General features: G+C 42.2%; 3 protein-coding genes across 5 annotated transcripts; 2 read left to right on the forward strand and 1 right to left on the reverse strand.

The window, feature by feature from the left end:
- Window positions 1-1,100: 1,100 nt before the first annotated feature.
- Window positions 1,101-5,993, reverse strand: pkmyt1 (protein kinase, membrane associated tyrosine/threonine 1). The gene is made up of 8 exons (XM_030077174.1): window positions 5,585-5,993; window positions 4,432-4,882; window positions 3,632-3,869; window positions 3,200-3,479; window positions 2,968-3,074; window positions 2,700-2,872; window positions 2,305-2,525; window positions 1,101-1,830 (listed from the first exon to the last, which is right to left on the reverse strand). The coding sequence occupies exons 2-8, from the start codon at window positions 4,804-4,806 to the stop codon at window positions 1,446-1,448; spliced, it is 1,779 nt and encodes a 592-aa protein (XP_029933034.1). The 5' UTR covers window positions 4,807-4,882; window positions 5,585-5,993; the 3' UTR covers window positions 1,101-1,445.
- LOC115377453 (elongin-B-like) lies at window positions 5,982-10,064 on the forward strand. The gene is made up of 4 exons (XM_030077181.1): window positions 5,982-6,132; window positions 6,996-7,130; window positions 7,382-7,490; window positions 8,988-10,064. Exons 1-4 carry the CDS (start codon window positions 6,130-6,132, stop codon window positions 9,098-9,100), a joined length of 360 nt encoding a protein of 119 aa, XP_029933041.1. The 5' UTR covers window positions 5,982-6,129; the 3' UTR covers window positions 9,101-10,064.
- Window positions 10,065-10,610: 546 nt separating this feature from the next.
- LOC115377449 (transforming growth factor beta-1-induced transcript 1 protein) lies at window positions 10,611-20,946 on the forward strand. Of its 3 annotated transcripts, none has more exons than XM_030077175.1 (12): window positions 10,611-10,804; window positions 13,152-13,202; window positions 13,639-13,796; window positions 14,481-14,542; window positions 15,682-15,818; window positions 15,909-15,990; window positions 16,784-16,868; window positions 17,449-17,631; window positions 18,688-18,861; window positions 18,996-19,077; window positions 20,021-20,169; window positions 20,406-20,946. In XM_030077175.1, the coding sequence occupies exons 1-12, from the start codon at window positions 10,792-10,794 to the stop codon at window positions 20,670-20,672; spliced, it is 1,443 nt and encodes a 480-aa protein (XP_029933035.1). In that variant the 5' UTR covers window positions 10,611-10,791; the 3' UTR covers window positions 20,673-20,946. The 3 variants fall into 3 exon arrangements, with proteins under 3 accessions (XP_029933035.1, XP_029933036.1, XP_029933037.1); XM_030077177.1 differs by lacking the exon at window positions 10,611-10,804 and adding an exon at window positions 13,327-13,402; XM_030077176.1 differs by lacking the exon at window positions 13,152-13,202.
- The last annotated feature ends 463 nt before the right edge of the window (window positions 20,947-21,409 follow it).

Below are 21,409 nucleotides of genomic sequence, written 5' to 3' on the forward strand. Positions count from 1 at the left end.
CGTCTCCTTCACCACCTCAAGCACAGCTTTGGACAGCAGCTTCTCTACTCAGGCATTCAGACACTCGATTTTGGACATCTTCTTGATGGACTGACTTTCACAGGAGTAATGTCTTCAGCCAACATTGTCACAGGTTTTTAACTAACATTAAACAGTTTGGCTGGAGATTGGCAAAACCCTTACACATTAACTATACAGTCATAGATTACATAAAGATATTACACAAATATCACAACAAAGAACTATTCAATATAGTTTACTGATTCTATAGATCTGTATCTGCACATACATTTTATTTTGTTGCTATTGTTCTTTATTACTTCCATGTTCAGCTGATATCTTTTATTATATGTTGATCTGTCGCCTAACATGTCCTTGGGTGACTCAAAAGGCACCTATAAATAAAATGTATGATGATGATGATTATTATTATTACAAGGAAACTTTTAACTTAGGCTACTACTGATTGCCCATACACTCTATGTGGGAAAACTGTTGGTTTCTTACTTTTAGGTAATTTGGGATAACATCATAGGCCTACCTTAAAACTGAGACAGTTCAGTGAAGCATCTGGCGTCATTGTTCTTTGCATCTGATAAACAGATGCAAGTGGAAATAAAGAATCCCAGTTTATCCAGAGGCATTGCAACAAAACTTGGAAATTTCTCATTGTTTACAACAATGCATGCGCGTGCCTGTGTATCCGTGTGTGACTGTCCATCGGCCACTTATTCATGAAACTTTTGCACACGGAAAGACGAGCCAGTGCACAAATAGCTGATAAGCAGAAGCACAATGTTTACTGATTGAGATTACAGGCACACGAACGCTCAGGGCTCTTCGTCTTGGTTTAATTAAGCGGTTGGTATCCAGATTTTTCACACCACTGCAGTCAAGCCATACCTTAGCAGCTGACAAATTATCAGCTTACCCACTTATTTCCCTAAGCTTTAGTGTTGGGGAAACTACTGATATGACTTCAAAGCCCAGCCAAACACCCTCCTAAACACACTGATAGTTTTTAATATTCTGCTGCCATCTAGTGTGCTGGGGAGGTTTGCCAACTGTACACAGGTGCCAAAAGATGCTTCAGTTTCAAATGATAGTTACTCAGTTTATTTTGCTTTGTGATGCATGAGGTACATGACTCAGAGCAGACAAAGATGATGATAAGTTATTTAAACAATAAATCATGACACGCAACCACAACATCAGATTGCCACTGCATTCACGCAAACATAAAAGTGCTTAAAGTTTTCATTACAAGTGTTAACATTCCACCTTTCCCCATTTTTTTTCCAAAACACAAGTTGAAAAAGAAGAAACATTTCAACACATGCAGCCTAAGCCATGAAAGGTACATACAGGCACAACTTTGGTCCTCTTTACCCCTTGCCTTAAAATGAGAATACTTTGCCCTTGAATATAAACTGACAGTCTCTTCCTCATGGCTGTCCCTCCAGTGTCGTTTCCTCAAAAAGACTCAGCAGGTTCTTTGGTTCAAAGCTGGACAGAGGCACGGCCTCCTCCGTGCGGGCCCAGTTGCGGCCACGTCGCTGTGAAGACTTGCTGGACGCAGAAATCCGGCTGTCAGTGGAGCGCTTGGTCGGGCTGACTGTGTGAGGCTCTGTGGGGATGGGACTCAGACTGGGTGTCAGTGTGTGGCAGGAAGTGTTTGGGTGGATGCTGGAGGGGGTGTTTGCTAAGCTAGGTGAGGGCCACTCTCCAAGACTTGAGCGAGAGGGCGTGCGGGCAGGACTGTGGCGACTATGTGTCGGTGAAGCTGGGAGAGGAGTGGACGTGCTCTCCTTAGACAGCCTGGATTTGACCCTGTTGAATGCAGGAAACGTTAACATTTAAACAGGTCATTTAACATAAATGATAAACAATTCTACCTTTAAGTTACAACAAAGGAACTGTCTGATCCAACAGCCCTATCTTTACTTGTGTCTTAACATTATTTCAACAATAAACTTATTTATGATGCAACATATATGAAAGTGAGATATAGTTGCATCAAACAAAGTTATACATCATGTTATAAAGTAAAGTGCAAAGCAAGTTCAGCTTTTTAGACAGACCTGTCTAAAGACACTTTTTTTCCAGCAAAAGACTTATGTTAGTTTTACTCTCAGTATTTCTTAGTCTGCACCCTGCTTGGTGTGTGTCCTCAGCATCTTTGTTGGAAACTGTCTTTTCACTATCTAGCCAGGCTGCTTAAGTACCTTCTGGCTCAAAGACACCTCAGCAGTTACCCAGTCACCCAAGTACTTAATCATCAGACAGGTCTGAGCTATTCTCTACCTGTGTAAAAATGTGGGGGAGAGCTCTGGGTCAGTGGGTTCTTGCAGAAACACCCCATCACCCTCTGGGCTGCTTGAGTCAGCATGCATGACGCTGAGGGGCAGGGTTAAGTCCCTCTCCCAGTTGTCCTTAGGAGGAGTGCTGGGTACGGGGTCGGTCCAGCGAGGGAGGAATGGTAAATTAAGAGGAGAGAGCAGCCTCCACCCAGTGCACACTACCAACTATGAGAAAAAAGAGTAAGGTTCTAGTGAAAAAACAGAGACTACTATGTTTTAAGGTGACCAAACATTTAAAGGTTAAGAAATAAGTTTACTAATGTTTAACTTTGCATAATACATACATGTCATTCAAGCAAATGAAACCTACAAAAGCACATGCTGATAGTTTAAATATACCTGGCAAAGAGAGGCCAGTGAAAGCATAGCCTCACTGAAAAAAAGTGAGATACGCCTCCTCCACCTGCGTCTCCTCACAGAGGGGAGGAAAAGGAGCTCATTGACAGTGGCTCTCTCAGAGGGCTTTGGCACCAGCATCATCTGCAGCACTGTCTGCAGCTCAGTAGACAAGGCTGCAAATACACACCATAATAGCAATCGCATAAATCATGTGAATGAAGAGAAAAACTTGAATGTGCCAGAGAATTTAAATGAAGTGTGGTCTTACTGTTGGTAAACTCTGAGGGAAGGCAGCCTTGTCTTAGCTGCTGCCAGCCCTCACCACCATTGGGAACCTCAATATTGCATGCGAGCTCCAGAATAGAAACACCCAAACTGAGTGAACATAATTAGAGAAAAAATTAGGCACTTGATCAAATTTCAACAGGGATATCATTATGAATTTACAATACTGATATGAGTTTGGTGTCTGATTGACTTTGTTTAAGAAGTGTTCTTACCTGAAAACATCAGCAGCTGGTCCGTACTGCCCACTGAGCAGCTCAGGGGCCATGTATCTGGGATCTCCCTCCTGGAGGTCCTCTTTCCCTTTCCCTTGTGCAGAGTGTGTCTCCTTCTGTGAGAAATCCAGCAACAGCCCAAAGTCTCCTAGTTTGAGACGGCCGGAGTGAGTGAGAAAGACATTGGCAGGCTTGAGGTCCAGATGCATAAACCCATGGGAGTGCAAATGCTGCAGCGCTGAGAGAAGGTCGCAAAGGTAAGCCCACGCTGCAGGCTCACCTGGATCAGACAGTTTCAAAAGAGAGCAAAGTCAAGAACAATCGTGTTGTCTTTTTTGAGTGCTGGGGGATTTGAGATTCAAGAAAAAAGCATCTAAAATATAAATATCAGTGCAACAACATTATAATATCTCTTGTTCCCTTCTGACAGACCTGAGCTGGGAGGCTGGTTCTCAGCATGGAGCAGCAGGCTGGTACAACATAGTTCTGTCTGAATGTAAAGACGGCCACACTCCTCCCAGGCGGCCACGAAGCTCAGGATGTGAGGGTGGGGAGACAGTCGCTCATGGTTCCTGGCCTCCTTCACACTCCGGTTACGCTCACTGTTGCTCCTGAAGCGATGAACAGACCGCTTGACTGCGTAATGCCGGCCATCCTTGTGGCTCAGCACCTGAAAAAACACAACATGCTAAAATTTCCTTTTCCTATTCTGGGATCTCCAGAGCAATAATCTTGGTTACAGTGAGAAAACAGGCCTACAAAGATATCTAAAGCTGATGTTGTATATTAGAAAATCACAGCACAGGTGTTCAAACATGTAAACGCATGTGTAAACAATCATGGCAATGCCCAATTTCAACCTAAGCCAATATCCAGGTCTGCTTAAAGTCACAATCAAACAGTACATTAAGAGCATCTTGTTTCCACGATTTGATGTATGAAATGAAGGCAGGGATTGTTTGATACTGAAAACAATGGGATATCAGTTAGGGAGAGAAAGGCAATTTTATTGGAAGGGATGGGCAAGGTTTTTTTTTTTTTTTTTTTTAAAAAGTGCTGTATTATTGATTGGAATTTTTATGTACACTTACTGGTACACCATCAATAAAGACACACTGATTCAGTTAATAAGTATCAAATATGAATATTTTGGGATGTATTGTAAATTTGGAGTGTATGACTTAAAACACATTAATGTTTCTCACACACACAAAGCATTTGTTGTCACTCACCTTATAGACCTCACCAAAGGATCCCCTCCCCAGCAGGCCCAAAACAGTGAAGCATTGACTGAAATAAGACTGCTGCTTGTTGGGGTTGTAGAGAGAAGCCGGAGGGGGAGACTTGATGAGGGAGCTGGAGAGGGGTGTCCAGGGCGACGGCTGTGGGGCGAAAACTCTGCTCAGAGGAGGGCACCCCTTGGATGGTGTGCGTGGGGGCAGAGAATGTGAGAGCCGGGCAGGGGAAGGGAAAGATGAGGTGGATGTAGAGGATGAGGAGAAAGGCAAGTGTCGCTTTTTGAGGGAAAAGGATTGCTCAGCATAAGAGAAGTGGACAGGAAGAGGAAGGGGCGTCGTGGACACTGCAGTTTCCAAGGTCACAGACATGATGTGGAGACCGTCTTATGCTTAGTGGAGTTGGTTGACAAAGCAGCAGCCAGTTCTTTGCTGTGTGGGTGGTGAGCTGCAACATTCAAAAGAAATACATCATAGATCGCAGCAGTGGTAATCTTCACTGAGAATAAATGTGCAAAAGTAGAAATATACCATGATTAAAGACAATTAATCTGTCATCCTCATTTGACACAGAACAAAAACAGAGTCTGTATGCTGGAAACTGTCCCTACTATGGCTGACTTTGTTCACATCAACACATAAAATAATGGTCTGAAGTCTTCGGCACAGCCTGAACTCTGAGGTAATGGTCAAATGCATGAAAAGAACATCCAGCTTGAAGTCACTTCGCATTGATTGCTGATGTGTTACATGTGGCTCTACATTTTGAATGTTTACATTGTCTTGACCTGGTAGTAGCCCCATATCTGATGACAGTGTAACCCTTGAAAGAGCAGGTATGACTTGAGGGGGCCACACCATAATAATTATGGTCAGTTCAATGTAAACATGACGCTGTTGTACCTGTGACCATCTGACAGACGATCTACCTGATTCAAAACACTTTTCTTCATACCACCAGAAAATGCATATGTGTGGCACCTGATTTACTGTCAGTGTCTGTAACTACTGTTAGCTTCATGCAACACTTTGGAAAGTCGCCTAACTTCAAGCTACCTAGTGTACATTTCACCAACAGCAGCTCTCTGGCTACTTGATGTTGTTGTTGACGTTAGCGGACAAGGGTGTAAGTTATATGCGCTTCACTTACCCTGTAGGGTCAGACAACGTTAATCCAAACTCTGGCGTTCAAGTTTCATCTTGATCTTGTTCTGGCATCACTGACAGAGATATTTACAAAACAAATGTTTGGCTAGCGTTGGCTATCGTTGTCTGTGGGCTGGCAGACCCAGTCAAATGAAACCCGACAACTTATGTTAACAGCTCAACCCTTGCTAGCTAGCTTGTAACGTCACTGACATCTAGTCCAAGTACAGTTTAGGTTAAAGCTTGGCAGTTCCTCTTGGCAGCGTTAACATAAGGCAGTAACACACAATCCATAAACACTAAACGTTGACGACAGTCTTCAGAAACACGACAAACGGCCCTCAACGCCTCTCATTCAGCGCGCACGCCCTACTCGTCTTGAAGAAGCTCGCGCCAAATTCTGAAAATTATGCGCATTGCTGCGTAGCCGGCTTTCGCGAATAACCCCTTCTTATCTTGTTTGCGCAATATGCGTAAGAGCGCTCCTGTCTGTGGTTCTGCTACACAACACAGGGCTGGCGTAACTGGCTAGCTAGCTGACCACTTGAGATGGTAAGTGTCGGGGAAATGTATGTGTTTTTAAGTCGTTTCTCGAATTAAAACTTTACTTAACCTTTGGTGTTGTGTTTAAAGTGGTTATAGCGCCAAAAGATGCTAACGGTTGCCGGATTGTTAACGTCAGTTGATGTTTGCTAGCGAGCTAGGTTAAGTTAGCTACTAGCTTTACCTGCCCCTCTGCAACGAGAGGTGCTCGCAAACCGGAGAGATAGCTTCAAGCTCAGTGGTTAGCCTTGAATGTAATGTAACATTAGCTAGTTAACCCTGTTAGTCAGGTCATACGCAAAGGTATTTACTGACGCTTTAAGCAATTTAACATCATTGAATTCAACTGTCAGGTCAGTTTTGGGCGACTTTAACTATCACAAGGCCGTTTCTTATCAGTTAATTTAACGTTAGCTCAAAGCTATGCTACGTCTGCCGGCCATCGTTAGCTCGCAGTTTTTGCTAGCATGTGGGTCAATGAATCAATCACTTACTGGCATGGACCAGTGTTTCTGTCAGTTACTATTGCCTGGAAAATGTCCTGACATGTATAAACTGAAGATCTTTGCCACTATCTAGAGTCTTATGAAGATCTATAACGCAATAACCTACCCAGAGTTTAGTACTACATGGTGTAACCTTAACCCACTGTCAGGATAGTGAACCAAATAAATGAGTTGCCTTGGCCTACTGTGGGTTTGTTAATTGTAGAATTAACCGGTTGTTGTGATTGTTGTGAGTTAATGTGATTTTAAGTCAGTGGTAGGGCAAGAGAGCCACCTGGTTTGGTCTGATGCTAGACCTGAAACTAACTCTTGGGTTAACTGTCATGGCGTAATTAAACTAATATCAGCTCTCCTGTCTTTTTGCAGGACGTGTTTTTAATGATCCGGCGTCAGAAGACCACAATCTTCACAGATGCCAAAGAGTCCACCACTGTTTATGAACTGAAGCGTATTGTTGAAGGAATTCTCAAGAGACCTCCTGAAGAACAGCGGCTTTACAAAGTGAGTGGAGGGCCATATATGTTGCCACTTAATTTTATGAGCAGTTATTACTGTTGGGTGTTGAGATAAGAAAGAATGATAAGAAATGGATGATGAAACTGGGACAAAAACGTTGCCATTGACTTCACCATCCCTCACTGATAGTGGAAAGAAAGATCTGACCCACATCTACATCTCCATAAAACCACAAGACACCATTTGTTTGGCCATTTTTGATTTCTGTGACATCACCTCTAACTCTTGTTTCCCAGGATGACCAGTTGCTAGAGGACAGCAAAACTCTTGGTGACTGTGGGTTCACCAACCAGACTGCCAGACCTCAGGCCCCGGCTACAGTTGGTCTGGCTTTCCGCATCAACGGTACGTGCAGCCCATGTGATTCCTGTGCCTCTAAGGATGAGGGAAATGAGTCTTTTGTTTATGTTTATCCGTAGTGTCTCTGCTGGGGTGTTGTTTGGACTCAGAACTGGATATTTCCTGTTTTGCTGCCTCTTCCCAACTATTGCCTGCTTTCCTGGGTTGTCAGGATTTGTGATTGTACTGTAATAGTTTTGTTTTTGTACTCATTTGTTTTATAAAATCAATGAATGCCAAAATTATTCTGAGCAAAAATATAAACGCAACATGTAAAGTTTTGGTTCCATGTTTTATGAGCTAATTTACAACCTTACATGAACAGTAACTAAGTGTGTTACGTTACATTTATATTTTTGTTAGGTATATTTGCATGATTCTTGACAATCATTTTTGCCTTTATGGACAGTTCATTTGCATTAATTTTTGTATATGATATGGTTTGTAAGTGATAACGTTATTTTCTTGCTCATCCCTGGGAAAAAAACAAAACAAAAAAAAAAACACAATCCAAATACTTTTACATCGGTAAAAGCCATCAATTTGTTGATGATAACTGTGTTTTTTGAGCCTGGTTTCCCTTCCTGCTTTCTCTACCCCTGTTTTTTTTTTTTTTTTTTTTTTTTTTACCTCCTACATTTCCCATAACGGCTTTTAACAGCCCCTAGAGAATGTACCAGATCTTGTTCTATTAATATTTTGAATATTACTTCAAGAGGGGCTACAGTGATAACAATTGAGATAGCTGCGTTAACAACAGAGTGTGTTTTTCCACTTCAGAAAAAGTTTAATTTGCACCCTTTACTCATAATACATATCATGTCTTGTAGCTCCATTGCATTTGGGGCTTGTTAGGGAAACTGTTGGAGAAACTGGTGTCTCTGCCTGTTCTGTGATGGAAGTCTCTCTGTAAGATTGTCCATGTAAAACGTTGAGTCTACCACATAGTCCTTGCTGTTTGATTCTGCCACAAATATCTGACATTTAAGAATGTCATGTAGATGTTTCACATATTAGAAACATCTTCTGCTTTCAGTTTCTATTGGAGCTGCATTAATGTGACTTTACATAGTTTACATTGTCTCATTATCCAAAGGAATATTTACAAAAACAACACAAAAGAGCAAAACTATCGCAGAAATGCAAAACGAAAACCACCCATAGCTTTTCTCAGAAATGTTGTCAGTGGTATTTTTCCTGTGAGAGCCAGGCATATATCTCAGAAGCTCCTTTCAAAAAAGTCTCTGCTTTCAGAGAAATTGATTTATATGTACCCAAGTTCACCATGTATATTAGTATCAGTTTACCCATCTTGGAGGATGTTTAGTTTCCTGCATCTTTTCACATGTATGCAGGCATTAATCAGTCCATTTTGTCACTTGCTTGTCATTCTGAACTTCAAGGAGACATTTAATATATCAGCTGCACCCAAGGCTCATTTTAGCCAGGTGCTACCATGCTGTCATGACCAAGCTAATGTTACTTGTCTTCTCTTCTCTGCAGATGAGATGTTTGAGCAGCTGCAGATCGAGGCCTTCTCCAGCCCCCCAGAGCTCCCTGATGTCATGAAGCCTCAGGACTCTGGTAGCACTACCAATGAACAGGCTGTGCAGTGATGGCAGGGAGAAGAAAGGAGCAATGGAGGGAAGGATGGATGTGGGGTGTGTGTGGATTAACACCAGTGGAGAAGTAGCAGGGTGGAGGATATATACTATAATTTCAGTTGATGGATGGGGACGTTATAGGTAACCAAGCCTATCCATGTTGCCTCCATGCTATCATCCCAACATCCCCACCAATGTGCTTCACAAATCCCTTTTTATTTTCTTTGGTAGGCCTATGATTTCCACATCACGTGGCTCTGCTCCTTTACTTTTCTCTTACGCACCAATTGGTTCAAACTTTGGAAGTGACTGAGATGTTTTGATTTGTAGGGTGCGACTGAATGTGTGTGTTTGTGTGTATGCGACTTATACTATTATAATTATTATTTTGGAAAAGGTGAAGGGGAGTTGTGTGTCACAGTGCTCTGCATGTTACATGCATGGGTAAGGAGTCCATTGGCTGAATCAGCAAAATGCATGAACAAATTCTGGTGTAAAACGGACTAAGGCTTTAATTCTCCACAATTGGGTAAACCTTCATCTTGAAAAAAAAAAAAACAAAAAAAAAAAAACAAAACTATTTTTGCCACTGATAAATTCCTTAGTCTGGTTCCTCCAAGTTTTGTTGTACATTTCTCAACTGATCTCCATCACATCATCTTATGTTCTAGCTTCTGCCATTTTATCTGTTCAGTTATGGACAAAGCAGTACATTTTCACTTTTCAGTCTTTTGTTGTATGTTTCATGCACTGAGACCAAAGGCAGGTACCTCTTGGACAAAGAAGGAATGGCTGTTTGGGACAATTGTCTATGATTATACATATGTACAAGATGAGTGTCATGCTGTTTCAACTGTGTTTTTGAAAAGTCATACATCACCTCTTGTCACCAACACCAGTATGGGACATTGCACCTTCCCCTGATTACATAAACAGCCTGTAACTGTGAGCTTAATTAAAGTTTTTCCCTTTTTTACATTGCTGTCTCTTTTCTTACTTGTCATATTTGCATCAACATCATATAAATAGATCATGTAAAGAAACTTATTTGTTTTTTGTAATTAGTGCTGCAATTAAAAATGTATGTTAAAAGCTTGTATTAATATGTAAATACAGAGTGCTGGCGATTCTTTGAAACAACGAAAAATGACATCATTATTCCTGGATGGAGTTGGACGTGTCAAAGCTCCTTATTAAAGGGGGTGGTGTCCTCTGAGTGTTTCTCCTTGGGACGGGCAGGATTTTCTTCGAAGGACGCGGCAACAAATTGATTTCCCACATACTGACACCACTTCACAAGCGCATCGGCGCGGCGCACTTCGCCGTTCAATACCACAAAATTCCCTAATTTTCTATCCCAAATATGGACTAGGAATGTCTAGGGTGACGTCGTGCGTCCGGGGAATGCGGGGTTTGTAACCACATTTATTTAACTACGCCTTCTCCGGTCTGAGGTCCTGGTAGGCATTACACAGGAAGAGAGTCATAGAGGAAAAAGCAACGGGACGCCCTCCTCTCCTCCTACTCTCCCTCTCTCTCGGCGGATAACGGTGTCCAAGAAGTTATTCGGGACCAACGCAGACAATAGCACCCTTACACACTCGCTCTGTCTTGCGGGCTTGAAGAACATCTATTACAACTTAATGCTGTCCACATCCTGATATCCCCACATCAAGAGGAAAACGCTGCTTTGAGGCTGCACCATGGATGATTTGGGTTTGTATTCGCGGTGTTCTTCGTTTGGAGCAATATAACTGCATGTTGGGATATCTTGAAGGGATCTGAGGGAAGGGGTGGAGTGCCCGGGCAGAGGAAGGGTTATAACGTTCATTCTGGCTTTCATAGTGCCGTACATTTTGATTGCTCTTTTTTTCCAGAGGAAATACATGGGAGTGTATAACTACTATGGAGAGGAGCGTTTGCTCCCACCAGGCAATGATTACATTAACCTTTTAATGCCATCCAAAGCAACGGCATCCATCCTTTAAGGTCAATTTGCTCCCTGTAACTGATGCTTTTTTGTACGAAAAAGAAAAAAAAGTCTTACCATTTTGTTTCCTTCTTATGTGTTATTTTGAAACAACTTTACTGCACTGCTGATAATTTGATCATCTATTTTCCATCTATCCTCTGAGATTTGGAGCATGCTTCATTTGAAGAAGTGTGTTAGTACACACGCATACTCACACAGGTAATACAAGAACTGCTAGTACAGTATATCTGCCGGACCAGCTCGGAGTGCTTCATGCATGCTCTGCAAATTCAATCACCTCTTGTAAATTAGATTTGAAGAGATCCACAGCAGGGCCTTCTCTCGTCCATTAATACTGACAAGTCAGGGATGGAGAGAAGCCACATAATGTTCAACAGTGTGTCTTCCATTTTGAAAGCTAGAAAAAAAGAAACATCAGGGGTTTGTGAGTACTATCAGGGAATGTGACAAGTTCTCCGTTTTTCTGACACATATTGATACAGATGTGGAAGAGAGAGTAATTGGTGCACTCACCCCCCGCCACCCTCCTCGCCACCTCTTTCTGCTGCAGCAGTGCCAGAAGCTGACTGTTATTTGTGTTTGGAGTAGCTCTGTTGGAAAAGCCCTGAAATAGCCCAGGCCCACAGTGCTATTTCAAAAAGCCACAGAGTTCAATGAAAATAGAAGGGTTTTTGCCCTGAGCAAGAACAAACCGTTTGCTGTCGTAGGAGCCTTTTTCTTGAAGCAGTTCACAACACAGAAGAACGGAGGGATTTATGCTTTGCAAGCATTATGAGGAGGAATGGCTAGATGTTAGCCAAGCACATCTGGATTGGATTGCACACAGTGAGAATCAGTTGCTGGGTAGCTGGCGGGGTGTTCGTCACACAGTGGCCATGTTTGGGACACTCGGTTTATGCTGTTGTCCAACCATGTTGTAAGTTTATGTATCAGATCTGGCGAGGCTTTGAGTGAGAGAGGCCACTTGTTAGAGAGGCCTTTGGCCAAGACAAACAAGTCGACAGGCAGCTCTAAATATGGTCATAATTCCCATTAGGAGAGGCTCAGCTCCTTATATGAGCAGTTCAGTCTGTAAGAGTGTGTGTGTGTGTGAGTGAGAGAGAGCAAGAGAGGGGAGGAAGAGAGCATGTATATGCACAAGGTTCTCACCACATGGTCGTACCAGAAGTGTGAATCATCAGGGGCAGAAGTGACCGCAGGGATGAAAACAGGCAGAGTAAACCAGTTATGTTTAGGTTTAATACGTCTAGGACTCTACAAACTAACTGTGATCACCACAGATGTGTAAAACTACGTGCAAAACCCAATCAAACCAGTACTCTGGAGCAGAATGAGAAGTACAAAGTTCAGACATTCAGTTGCATCAGGGATAGAAGTGGTGAATTCTTGGGTGACAGACTAAAAAAGTGCAGAAACCAGAGAGCTTTCCCAGTGCTACAGGTTAACAAGACTCACATCCAGCAAGTGCCTTTATTTTCAGGGTTTTTTTTTTTTTTTTTCACATGGAGGTGTTTTGACAGAAACTTATGTCTGTACAAACCTATTTACCTATAGTAATGGCCCAAATTTTACCAGCAATGACAAAGTAGTATCAGTAAATAACATGCAAAAACACAGTGAATATCCAACCTCGAAAGAGTCATGGGCTGGAGAGGTCCAGACATCCTCTTATGTAATTAGGCTTGGTTTTTAGTCACACAGAAAGGGACTCATCCGCATTGATGTCATGCAACCGCAAAGCTCAACGCTTGAGGGGGTTAAATTTCTGGACCGCTTCCACTTTAATATGGAGTGAGTGATGGGAGCAGGGGCTGGAATTTAGATATCAGTCCTCAAACACTCTTCCTCCTGTCCTTCCTTTTCATACTGGCATGTCTGGATATGAATGCAGAAATGTTTGTTGTCTAATAACTGCGATATGTCATGGGATTATCTCTGGTTTATGTCTGTCCTGACTGTCCTGTCTTCTCTGTCTGAGGAGGGCTCTTGTTGTCCTCCATGTTGTGCCTTGATACATGTTGGCTGAGTTGCTGCTGTTATCAGTCACTGAGGCTGTCTGTCTCTCCTTAGGAGTGCCTGACCTACCTAGCTACCCTCTCAGTCCTCGTATTGTTGTGTTTGGTACGTAACTGTCTGTCTGTATGTATGCCCGTATTTGTGTTTCACCTTTTCTGCCAGCGAGTCATCTGTTCCCCCTCCCATGTCCTACTCATCATTTCATGTGTTTTCCTCTCCACCTCTACAGCATGGTTTTCACCTCCATCCCTGCGCTTGCTTTTTGTAGAACTTGCATCTCATCTGTCTAACAACCCGATAAGCCCGTGAGTGATGCTCAGTTACGTTATAGACTAGTAAACTGTCTTAAATTCCCTCTTCAAACCAAGCAGAGGCTAAACTTGACTCATAAGTCTAAGTACACTTCCATCACTTTCATTGTGTTGTAATCTTTTTATCCGCTTGTCTTTCTGCCCCACTTTTCCGCCTGTCTGTCACTCTGTCTGCATCTGTCATTCTCTCTCTCTCTCTCTCTCTCTCTCTCTCTCTCTCTCTCCTCCAGATGCCCTCCTTGCTGACCTGGAGAACACCAGCTCTCCTTTAGCCAGGTTCCCAGTCCTACTCACTTCTGACCCTCCGCAAACCACTGATCCTACATCAGCTACATCCCAGGACGCTGCCCCGACCCGGCCGCCGCCACCAGCCTACACACCCCAGCAGGTAGAGGGCCAGCAGCCAGGGACGCATTCATACCAACTATGCCATTTTCAATACTGACTTACTATCTGCCAATTGCGTTTATTGATCCCATACATGCTCCATTTTGCCTTTTAGTAACCACATAGCTGGTAATAGGCCATTTATATGGATACACACTATCGCAGATCATCCTCATCTTATTGTAAACACCACCATACTCAACATGGCAGTTTTAAGGAATAATTCGTCCTAAAGCACCCTGACATTGTTACAAAAACAGGGATTGGTGAATTACATTGCATGTCTGGTGCCGTCGAATTGTTTCTCAGCTTTATGCTAACAGCATATTTAAACATATACATTGGCATCTACAGCATGAAAGCCGGATCAAGTGATAAAACCTGGAGTTGTTCCACTGACATGAAATTTTTACACTCACATTATTACATGTCCCATCCATATCTTGATTTTAGGCAAGTGGCTTTAATTGAACCACTGTGGCTTCTTTGACTATATCAGTAAAAGAAATATATATATATTGACTCTCATTCTCTCTTCATCTGTTTATCAGCATCAGTCTTGGGTTTTATTTTTTCTACCTTTTGTAAACTCTTTGGAATTGCTCTCAAATCAAGAATAAACTCACTTTTAAAACCTCTTCCTCACTGAAAAGATTGATTGTGCACCTTCTCTTTTGTCTCTCAGACTGTTTCTGCTGCAATGAAGTCCAACAGCTCGCAGAGCTCCAACCCAGACAAGCTGTACAGGTAAATCCCTCCCTGCTTCATTATCACGATTCAGTGGCATCTTCAGTGTAATCAGGTTTATACTTCTCCTTGGACTGGGCATTTAATGTCTTTCTGCTGGAGCACACAGTTGTGTACATTTTCAGCTATGAGAGAAATAACCAAAGTCTATCTGTGTATTTGAAAGGGGTTCTGACCTTTAGCTGACATCAGATTCAGACCAAGACATATTGTAGAGTTTTTCCACTTTTGCCATTGAATTACCAAATTACTGGGGATGATCTTTATTTAGGGTTGGAAGCAATGAAAAATGAAGCAATCTGTTATTCCAGGAGTAACCAACCAAAATGTTGGTTTAGGGATTTTTTCAGGCTGAGATTAGTTGCCAAAGCTCAATATAAGCAGACAGTCTGAAATTCCTGTGTAATTTATTTAACTTTTATTTTCCAAATAAGAAAATTGGGACGGTGTCAGACAAAGCTATGATAAGACAAATACAATTAAACTAAAATTACTTTCAATATCAGGAGTAATAAAGGGGTAAAATGTAAAGAGGCTAAACACAAATAAAGTGGCACAGCCCGGATTAACCCATCCCTTGCCAATCTGAAAGTTCACTGCTGCACTGTACTCTGGTCCAGGCTGTGACACTAACATATCTCGCCTGAGTTCCTCTGCCATACCGTTCACAATTTAGACCATTTTAGTCCATGAAAACAACTTGGGCTTGAGTCATGACCAAAGACCTTTCAGCAAAGCTTTGCTGAGGGCCTCAGGTTGCACTCAGACTCATAAAGAATTGAAAATATTGCAATATAGGTCAAACTTTGCTGAACTTTCAAAATAAATCAGCAGAATCTAGAAATCAACCCTAAAACTGTCCGACAACCATTGCAAAGATGGTAAAATTGGGTCAGTTTGACTTTTGGCCTGTTTAAAGACAGCTACAGTACAGCAGTCTAAATTAGATGATATAAAAGCATAAATGACCCTCTCAAAGTCAGCTGAGGATGAGAACACCTTAGCTTTTGATGTATTCCTCATCTGAGCGAAGCAGGACTGTATCGTGTTAAATTTGGATCCTGCCACTGGGCCACCCGGCTGCACATTAATAGGCTCCTCGTTGTCTCCGTGCCCCGTCCCGTCTGTCTGTCCCACAGCACGGTGTGTAAGCCGCGCTCTCCCCGCACAGCGGACCCTCCTCCAGCCTTCTCCTCCTCCTCGCTGTTGGGAGGAGGTCTGAGTGAACTGGACCACCTGCTACAGGAGCTGAACGCCACCCAGTTCAATATCACAGGTTGGTGTGTGCATGTGTGTGTCTAAATGTGTGTGTCTAAATATGAAATGAATCCTTTCTTATCCTTTTTTTTTTTTTTTTTGTCGTCAGATGAGATCCTGGCCCAGTTCCCTTCTACTAAAAAAGATGAGAAAGACAAGATCAAGGATAAGGCCACAACTCCCTCCTCCAGGTATTTACTGTCTAATTCATTCATTCTTGAAGGTTTTGGCAGTAACGCTGCATAATAAACCACAAAATAAAAAGTAACAAACTATAAATCACAGTGATTCTTGCAATGCCGACATTGTAAGAGAGAAATGTGTTTACTGTGGTGAAAATAAGATATTGTGGTGCTTTCAGCTGCTGATTAAAGCTCTACATGTATCATAAGTAAGTCATCATACTCAGCAACAGCAAAAAATGGAATACGATTTGCAGTATATCATGAAGTGTAAACTTGAAGCATATTGCACAGCCGAAAGCAGCATTTTCCTTTAGAGACCAGTAACAATTCTGATGCATTCTCACAACTGATTTCCATCAATGTATCTGTGAGAAAAAGTTATAATTAGTATTACCAGAAAACAATGCTGTTTTCATATACATAACTGCCCTACATGTGGAAAAGCGTGCGGGTTCACTTTGTTTCTACTCCTGATGGTTATTTAATCCAGAACCTATAATGATGTGTGCAAACCAGCTCCAAAAACGACATTTTAGCATTAGTCATGTATGCAGCTCTTTAATATAGACACTGTAATTGGTATTTTTAAGAGAAAAGTTGCATTCCATGGGCACACTAACAGCCATAAAAATAAATCTAATTCACAATACCCAAAGCTTGCTTAACAGGCTCCGCTTTATCTGTTTCATTTGGAGCATTTTTTTTAGGGTAGGTCATCTAAAGATTTTATGATCCCTATGGGGAAGCTGGGTATTTTGTGTTTGTGTTGTCAAAGCAACCGTTGTCTCTTGTATTCCAGTTCAGGAAAGCCCTCGGCAACCTCAGCCACACTGGAACTGGACAAACTCATGGCCTCCCTGTCAGACTTCAGGGTCCAGAGCACAGTAAGAGTCCACACAACTGCATGGGCATGACGCATTGTGCAAAAAGAAAAAAAAAAACTTGATTGCTACACTGATGATGTTTTTAAATACTTATCCACAGTTGAGCATTTATTCCCAGCTGCTGCAGGCTTTAGCAGGGCTTATATCGATTTATAGCGGATTCATGAATACACTGACTTGACTTCATGACTCCTAACCACAGTGCATGCATGAAGGAATCAATCAGTCACCAGACATAGCCTGAAGATAAAAAAAAATTCGTTTTGGTGAGGACAGACATTCCAATAACAAAACAAAGCCTCAGATGGTTGTAGTTGTTGTCATTATGCAACACATGTGTTCTCTCTCCGTCTCTTTTCCTTTGGCCACTTTTCCTGGCCAAAGGAAACTCTTCCTATTTTCCCACACAACACACATTTGGTCATTGTAGTCCACACACACACACACACACACTCTCATATCTGGCCGTACCAACACAGTCCTTCAGAACAGCTACTTTCAGAAGGACGATTGGCTCTTTGTAAATTTAAATCCCAAAGACAGATGCGTCACATATAATCTCTGCCCTCTCTTCTCCCAGCCAGCTGCACCTGTCACTCCAGTGGTCTCAGCGCTGCAGCAGCCAGCCACACCCCCGCAGGCCTCGTCTGGCGGCTCATTGGACAGCATGTTGGGGCTCCTCCAATCAGACCTGAGCAGACAAGGAGTTCAGACGTCCTCTAAGGGCAACTGTTCGGCCTGTCAGAAGCCGGTAGTAGGACAGGTGAGCTGGCAAATCAGTGGTATCCAAGAATCCAGTTTGCTTTGTAACACTTTGCATCATTGCACTATTTACCGTATGAAGAGTTTTATTCCAAATCACTTCCTATAAAGGCTGGATACCAAACTTAGATACTGTTATGGCACCAACAAATTGCGGAAGTACTATCAAGTATTGAAAAATGTCTTTGTACCAAATTTCAATACCCAAGGTGTGAATTTCATCAGTGCCATTGTGCCAGTAAGCGTGCAGCATGCATGGGCCAAGATCTAATAATACTGGTGATTGTCTATCCAACATTACACATCATAGAGGCATGCAGGAAGTGATGTTATAAAATTGATTTTATAAGAAGATTTCATAAAATTGGTATTGAAAAAAGTATAGTGCTGGAGCCAATATCGACATCAAGGTATTGGTACTGGTATTGTACTTTTCTGCATAATACCCAGCCTTATTACCTATGCATTTCAGAAGAGGAAAAAAAGTGGCCTGACATTAATTGAGTAATTTCACAGTAATGCAGATTATTGCAGTCTCAAAAATCTTTGTATTTTCAAGGATAGTTCAGAGCTTGAGAACTATTCTGCTGCACCAGGAAAGATTTTCATGTCAAAAATGTACCTTTTTTTCTTTAACCTAAATCACAAAGTTGGGCTGCAGTAGAAAAGAGGATTTCATCCCCTCCAACTGAGACCCTGTAGACTTGCCCTATTTACCCAAAAGATATTCTGGGGTTACATGATGACACTGCTGGAAAATCATCTCGCCCCACACGGAGCGACAAATCAAATTTAAGTGTAAAAGCAGCGTCTCTTTGGCCTTTCTCTTCACAGAGTGCTGGTTTGGCAATCAGCAGTGTGCTACGTGCAGTTCACTGATGTCACATTATGAGATTTCAGGGTTTGGAGCGTGCAAAGTTTCCTAGTGTATCTTAAATGAGTTTCACCTTCCTGTCAGCAAGAATTTTATGAGAGGAAGTATAACAACTTTCTGATGGAGGATGCCCCACTTGGGAGGAAGCTCGTCAAACTAACCTTGAACTGTTTTCCCGTCCAGGTGGTGACGGCTCTGGGGAAGGTGTGGCACCCAGAGCACTTTGTGTGTACGGAGTGTGAGACAGAACTGGGCAGCCGCAACTTCTTTGAGAAGGATGGGCGGCCATACTGCGAGTCTGACTACTTTACCCTCTTCTCCCCCCACTGTGCACACTGCAACAAGCCCATACTCAATGTGAGAGCCCTGTGTGTGTGTGTGTGTGTGTGTGTGTGTGTGTGTGTGTGTGTGTATTTTGATCTGAAGACATCTATCAAACACTCCAAACCACCTTAACCCATTAATCTTTTCTTTCTCCTCTCATCGTTCAGAAAATGGTCACCGCTCTGGACAAGAACTGGCACCCGGAGTGTTTCTGTTGCGTCAAGTGCAGCCGAGCGTTTGGAGAGGAAGGTAAGAGGCAGCACACACATCCTGTCGCCGGTGCTCCAGCACATACAACAGAGCAAAAAAGACCTGTTGTAAAATGTAGCCCCTCACTCCACCCTCTAAACAAACATACAAATTTTTGGAGTTATACTTGTGATCATAGTTTTATCCAGTAATTAGTTCTATAGTGAGGAGGAATTGTTTTGATAAAACAGTATATTCATTCAAACATGATTTAAAAAACAAGAGAAAAACCTAAATTAACTTATGGTTGCTCTGGTCTTTCAGTTAACACTGCATAGAAATGGTGTAGTTACATTTTATTTATTATTGTGAAATAATAAATATAATGTAACATAATTAATGGCGGTTGTCAGGACAGTTTTTAAGTCAGTTGCTTCTTCCCTGACATTTTCCTACTCAAAGCAGCCAAGGTCAGATTGGAAGAGCTTTCTCCACCAGCGATTTTCCTTGCAATAAAATCCACATTAAATATTGGATATTGGCCAGTCAATATCATAATCACACCTCTCAACCTCCATCTCATCTCTGATTTGTGGAGGTTCCCCCGTGACCACAGATACTTAGAAACAGTCTGGTGAAACTGTGATGCATTTTTATTTCCTTTTAATGTTAGATTCAGAATGTTTTTTGCAAATAAAAACATCATGCAATGCAAGTCTGGGCTTCATAGGAGAGTTTTAACATGTCCTGGTCTAAAGTCTGTTTCAGAGCTTTTAACATTGCCAAGAATAAACACTAAATCCTTGTCATTTTCTGCCATATCAATAGAGCCCTAATGGATTCAACACATAAATAGACCAAGGCTTTGCTTCTACAGACTTGAGCAAATAATAGCACAGGTGCAGACAGACTGAATGCTTATAGGCTGACATCATCCTGTCCATTAGACTTTTCTCAAAGGGCCCTATAAATGGTGTAAAACTGTGACCATTATCTCCTTTAGGTTTCCATGACCGTGAGGGTCAGCAGTACTGCCAGCAGTGCTTCTTGACTCTATTTGCCTCCCGCTGTCAAGGATGCAGCCAGCCAATTCTGGAAAACTACATCTCAGCTCTCAACTCCCTTTGGCACCCACAGTGCTTTGTATGCAGGGTGAGTGTTTGTTGTGGGTTTGCGAGCTACATCTGCAATAATACCGCTGACATCGGCCAAACATTTGCACAATGGTCATTTTTACCCTTTCCACCAACAGCAATCCTCAATCCACTACTTGATAAGTGCATGTAATAATGTCATGCGCTGATAACGTTGAATGATACCAAAGCAATCCACCCAAAATTCACTATCACAACTGAAAATTCACCGTTTCTTCCTTCTGTCTCTTGCAGGAGTGCTACAGCCCCTTCGTCAATGGCAGTTTCTTCGAGCATGAGGGCCAGCCGCTGTGCGAGGCCCACTACCACCAGTCACGTGGCAGTGTGTGCCATGCCTGCCAGCAGCCCATCCTGGGACGCTGCGTCACCGCCATGGGTGCCAAATTTCACCCCCACCACCTAGTGTGTCACTTCTGTCTCAAGCCCCTGAGCAAAGGCTGCTTCAAGGAGCAGGAAAACAAACCCTACTGCCACCCCTGCTTCATCAAACTGTTTGGTTGAGCACCCACCAGGACATTGACCTACACGTTGTCCTCCCTATGTCACCATGTGAAGCTGTATGACTCAAAGCTCTCAATCAGCCTGTTAGCTGTGGGAGGGAGAGTAGGGGTGGAGCTGGTCTCTCTTTAGGTTTGAAGTCAAGAAAAAGAGGGGAAGAAGAAGAGCATAAAGTTAGACAACTCCGTTTAATTCTGTTTAATTGACACGGAGAAAAAAAGCGGAGTGCACTTAGGCTGGTAAAAAAAAAAAAATCCAACTCCAGTATCAGGTGGAGTGTGAGACAAATTTAATGATGCTGAAGGTTTGTAAAATTGCCAAATGATTTTGTGTTGATGTATGTGAAAACTTTACATACTGTACTGATTCAAATTGAATACTGATTGAATGTTGTCACTGAATTCTTTTGCAAAAAGGTAAAAAGGAAACTGTACACTGAGAGCAAGTGTATTGCCTCAGTGTAGGATTTGTATTGTGGTGCAGGAAATCCCCTTTAATATATTTGCTTTACATTGCAAAAAGTATAGTGTCACTGCTATTGCATTTATATATTGTGTATTGTCTGCTAAAATTATGTATTATGTATCTAAGCTATGGTATATGATTCAATGTCAAAGATTTTTGCATTATTCTTTCACCGTTTCTCTATGCAGTTATCTAAAAATAATTCCAAAGAATAAAATATAACACTATTTCTCTTCTCGGTGCACGAGTGAATGAATCAGAGGGGAAACAGAAAT

Source organism: Myripristis murdjan, chromosome 19 (assembly GCF_902150065.1).
Source record: "Myripristis murdjan chromosome 19, fMyrMur1.1, whole genome shotgun sequence".
NCBI classification, from domain to species: domain Eukaryota; kingdom Metazoa; phylum Chordata; class Actinopteri; order Holocentriformes; family Holocentridae; genus Myripristis; species Myripristis murdjan.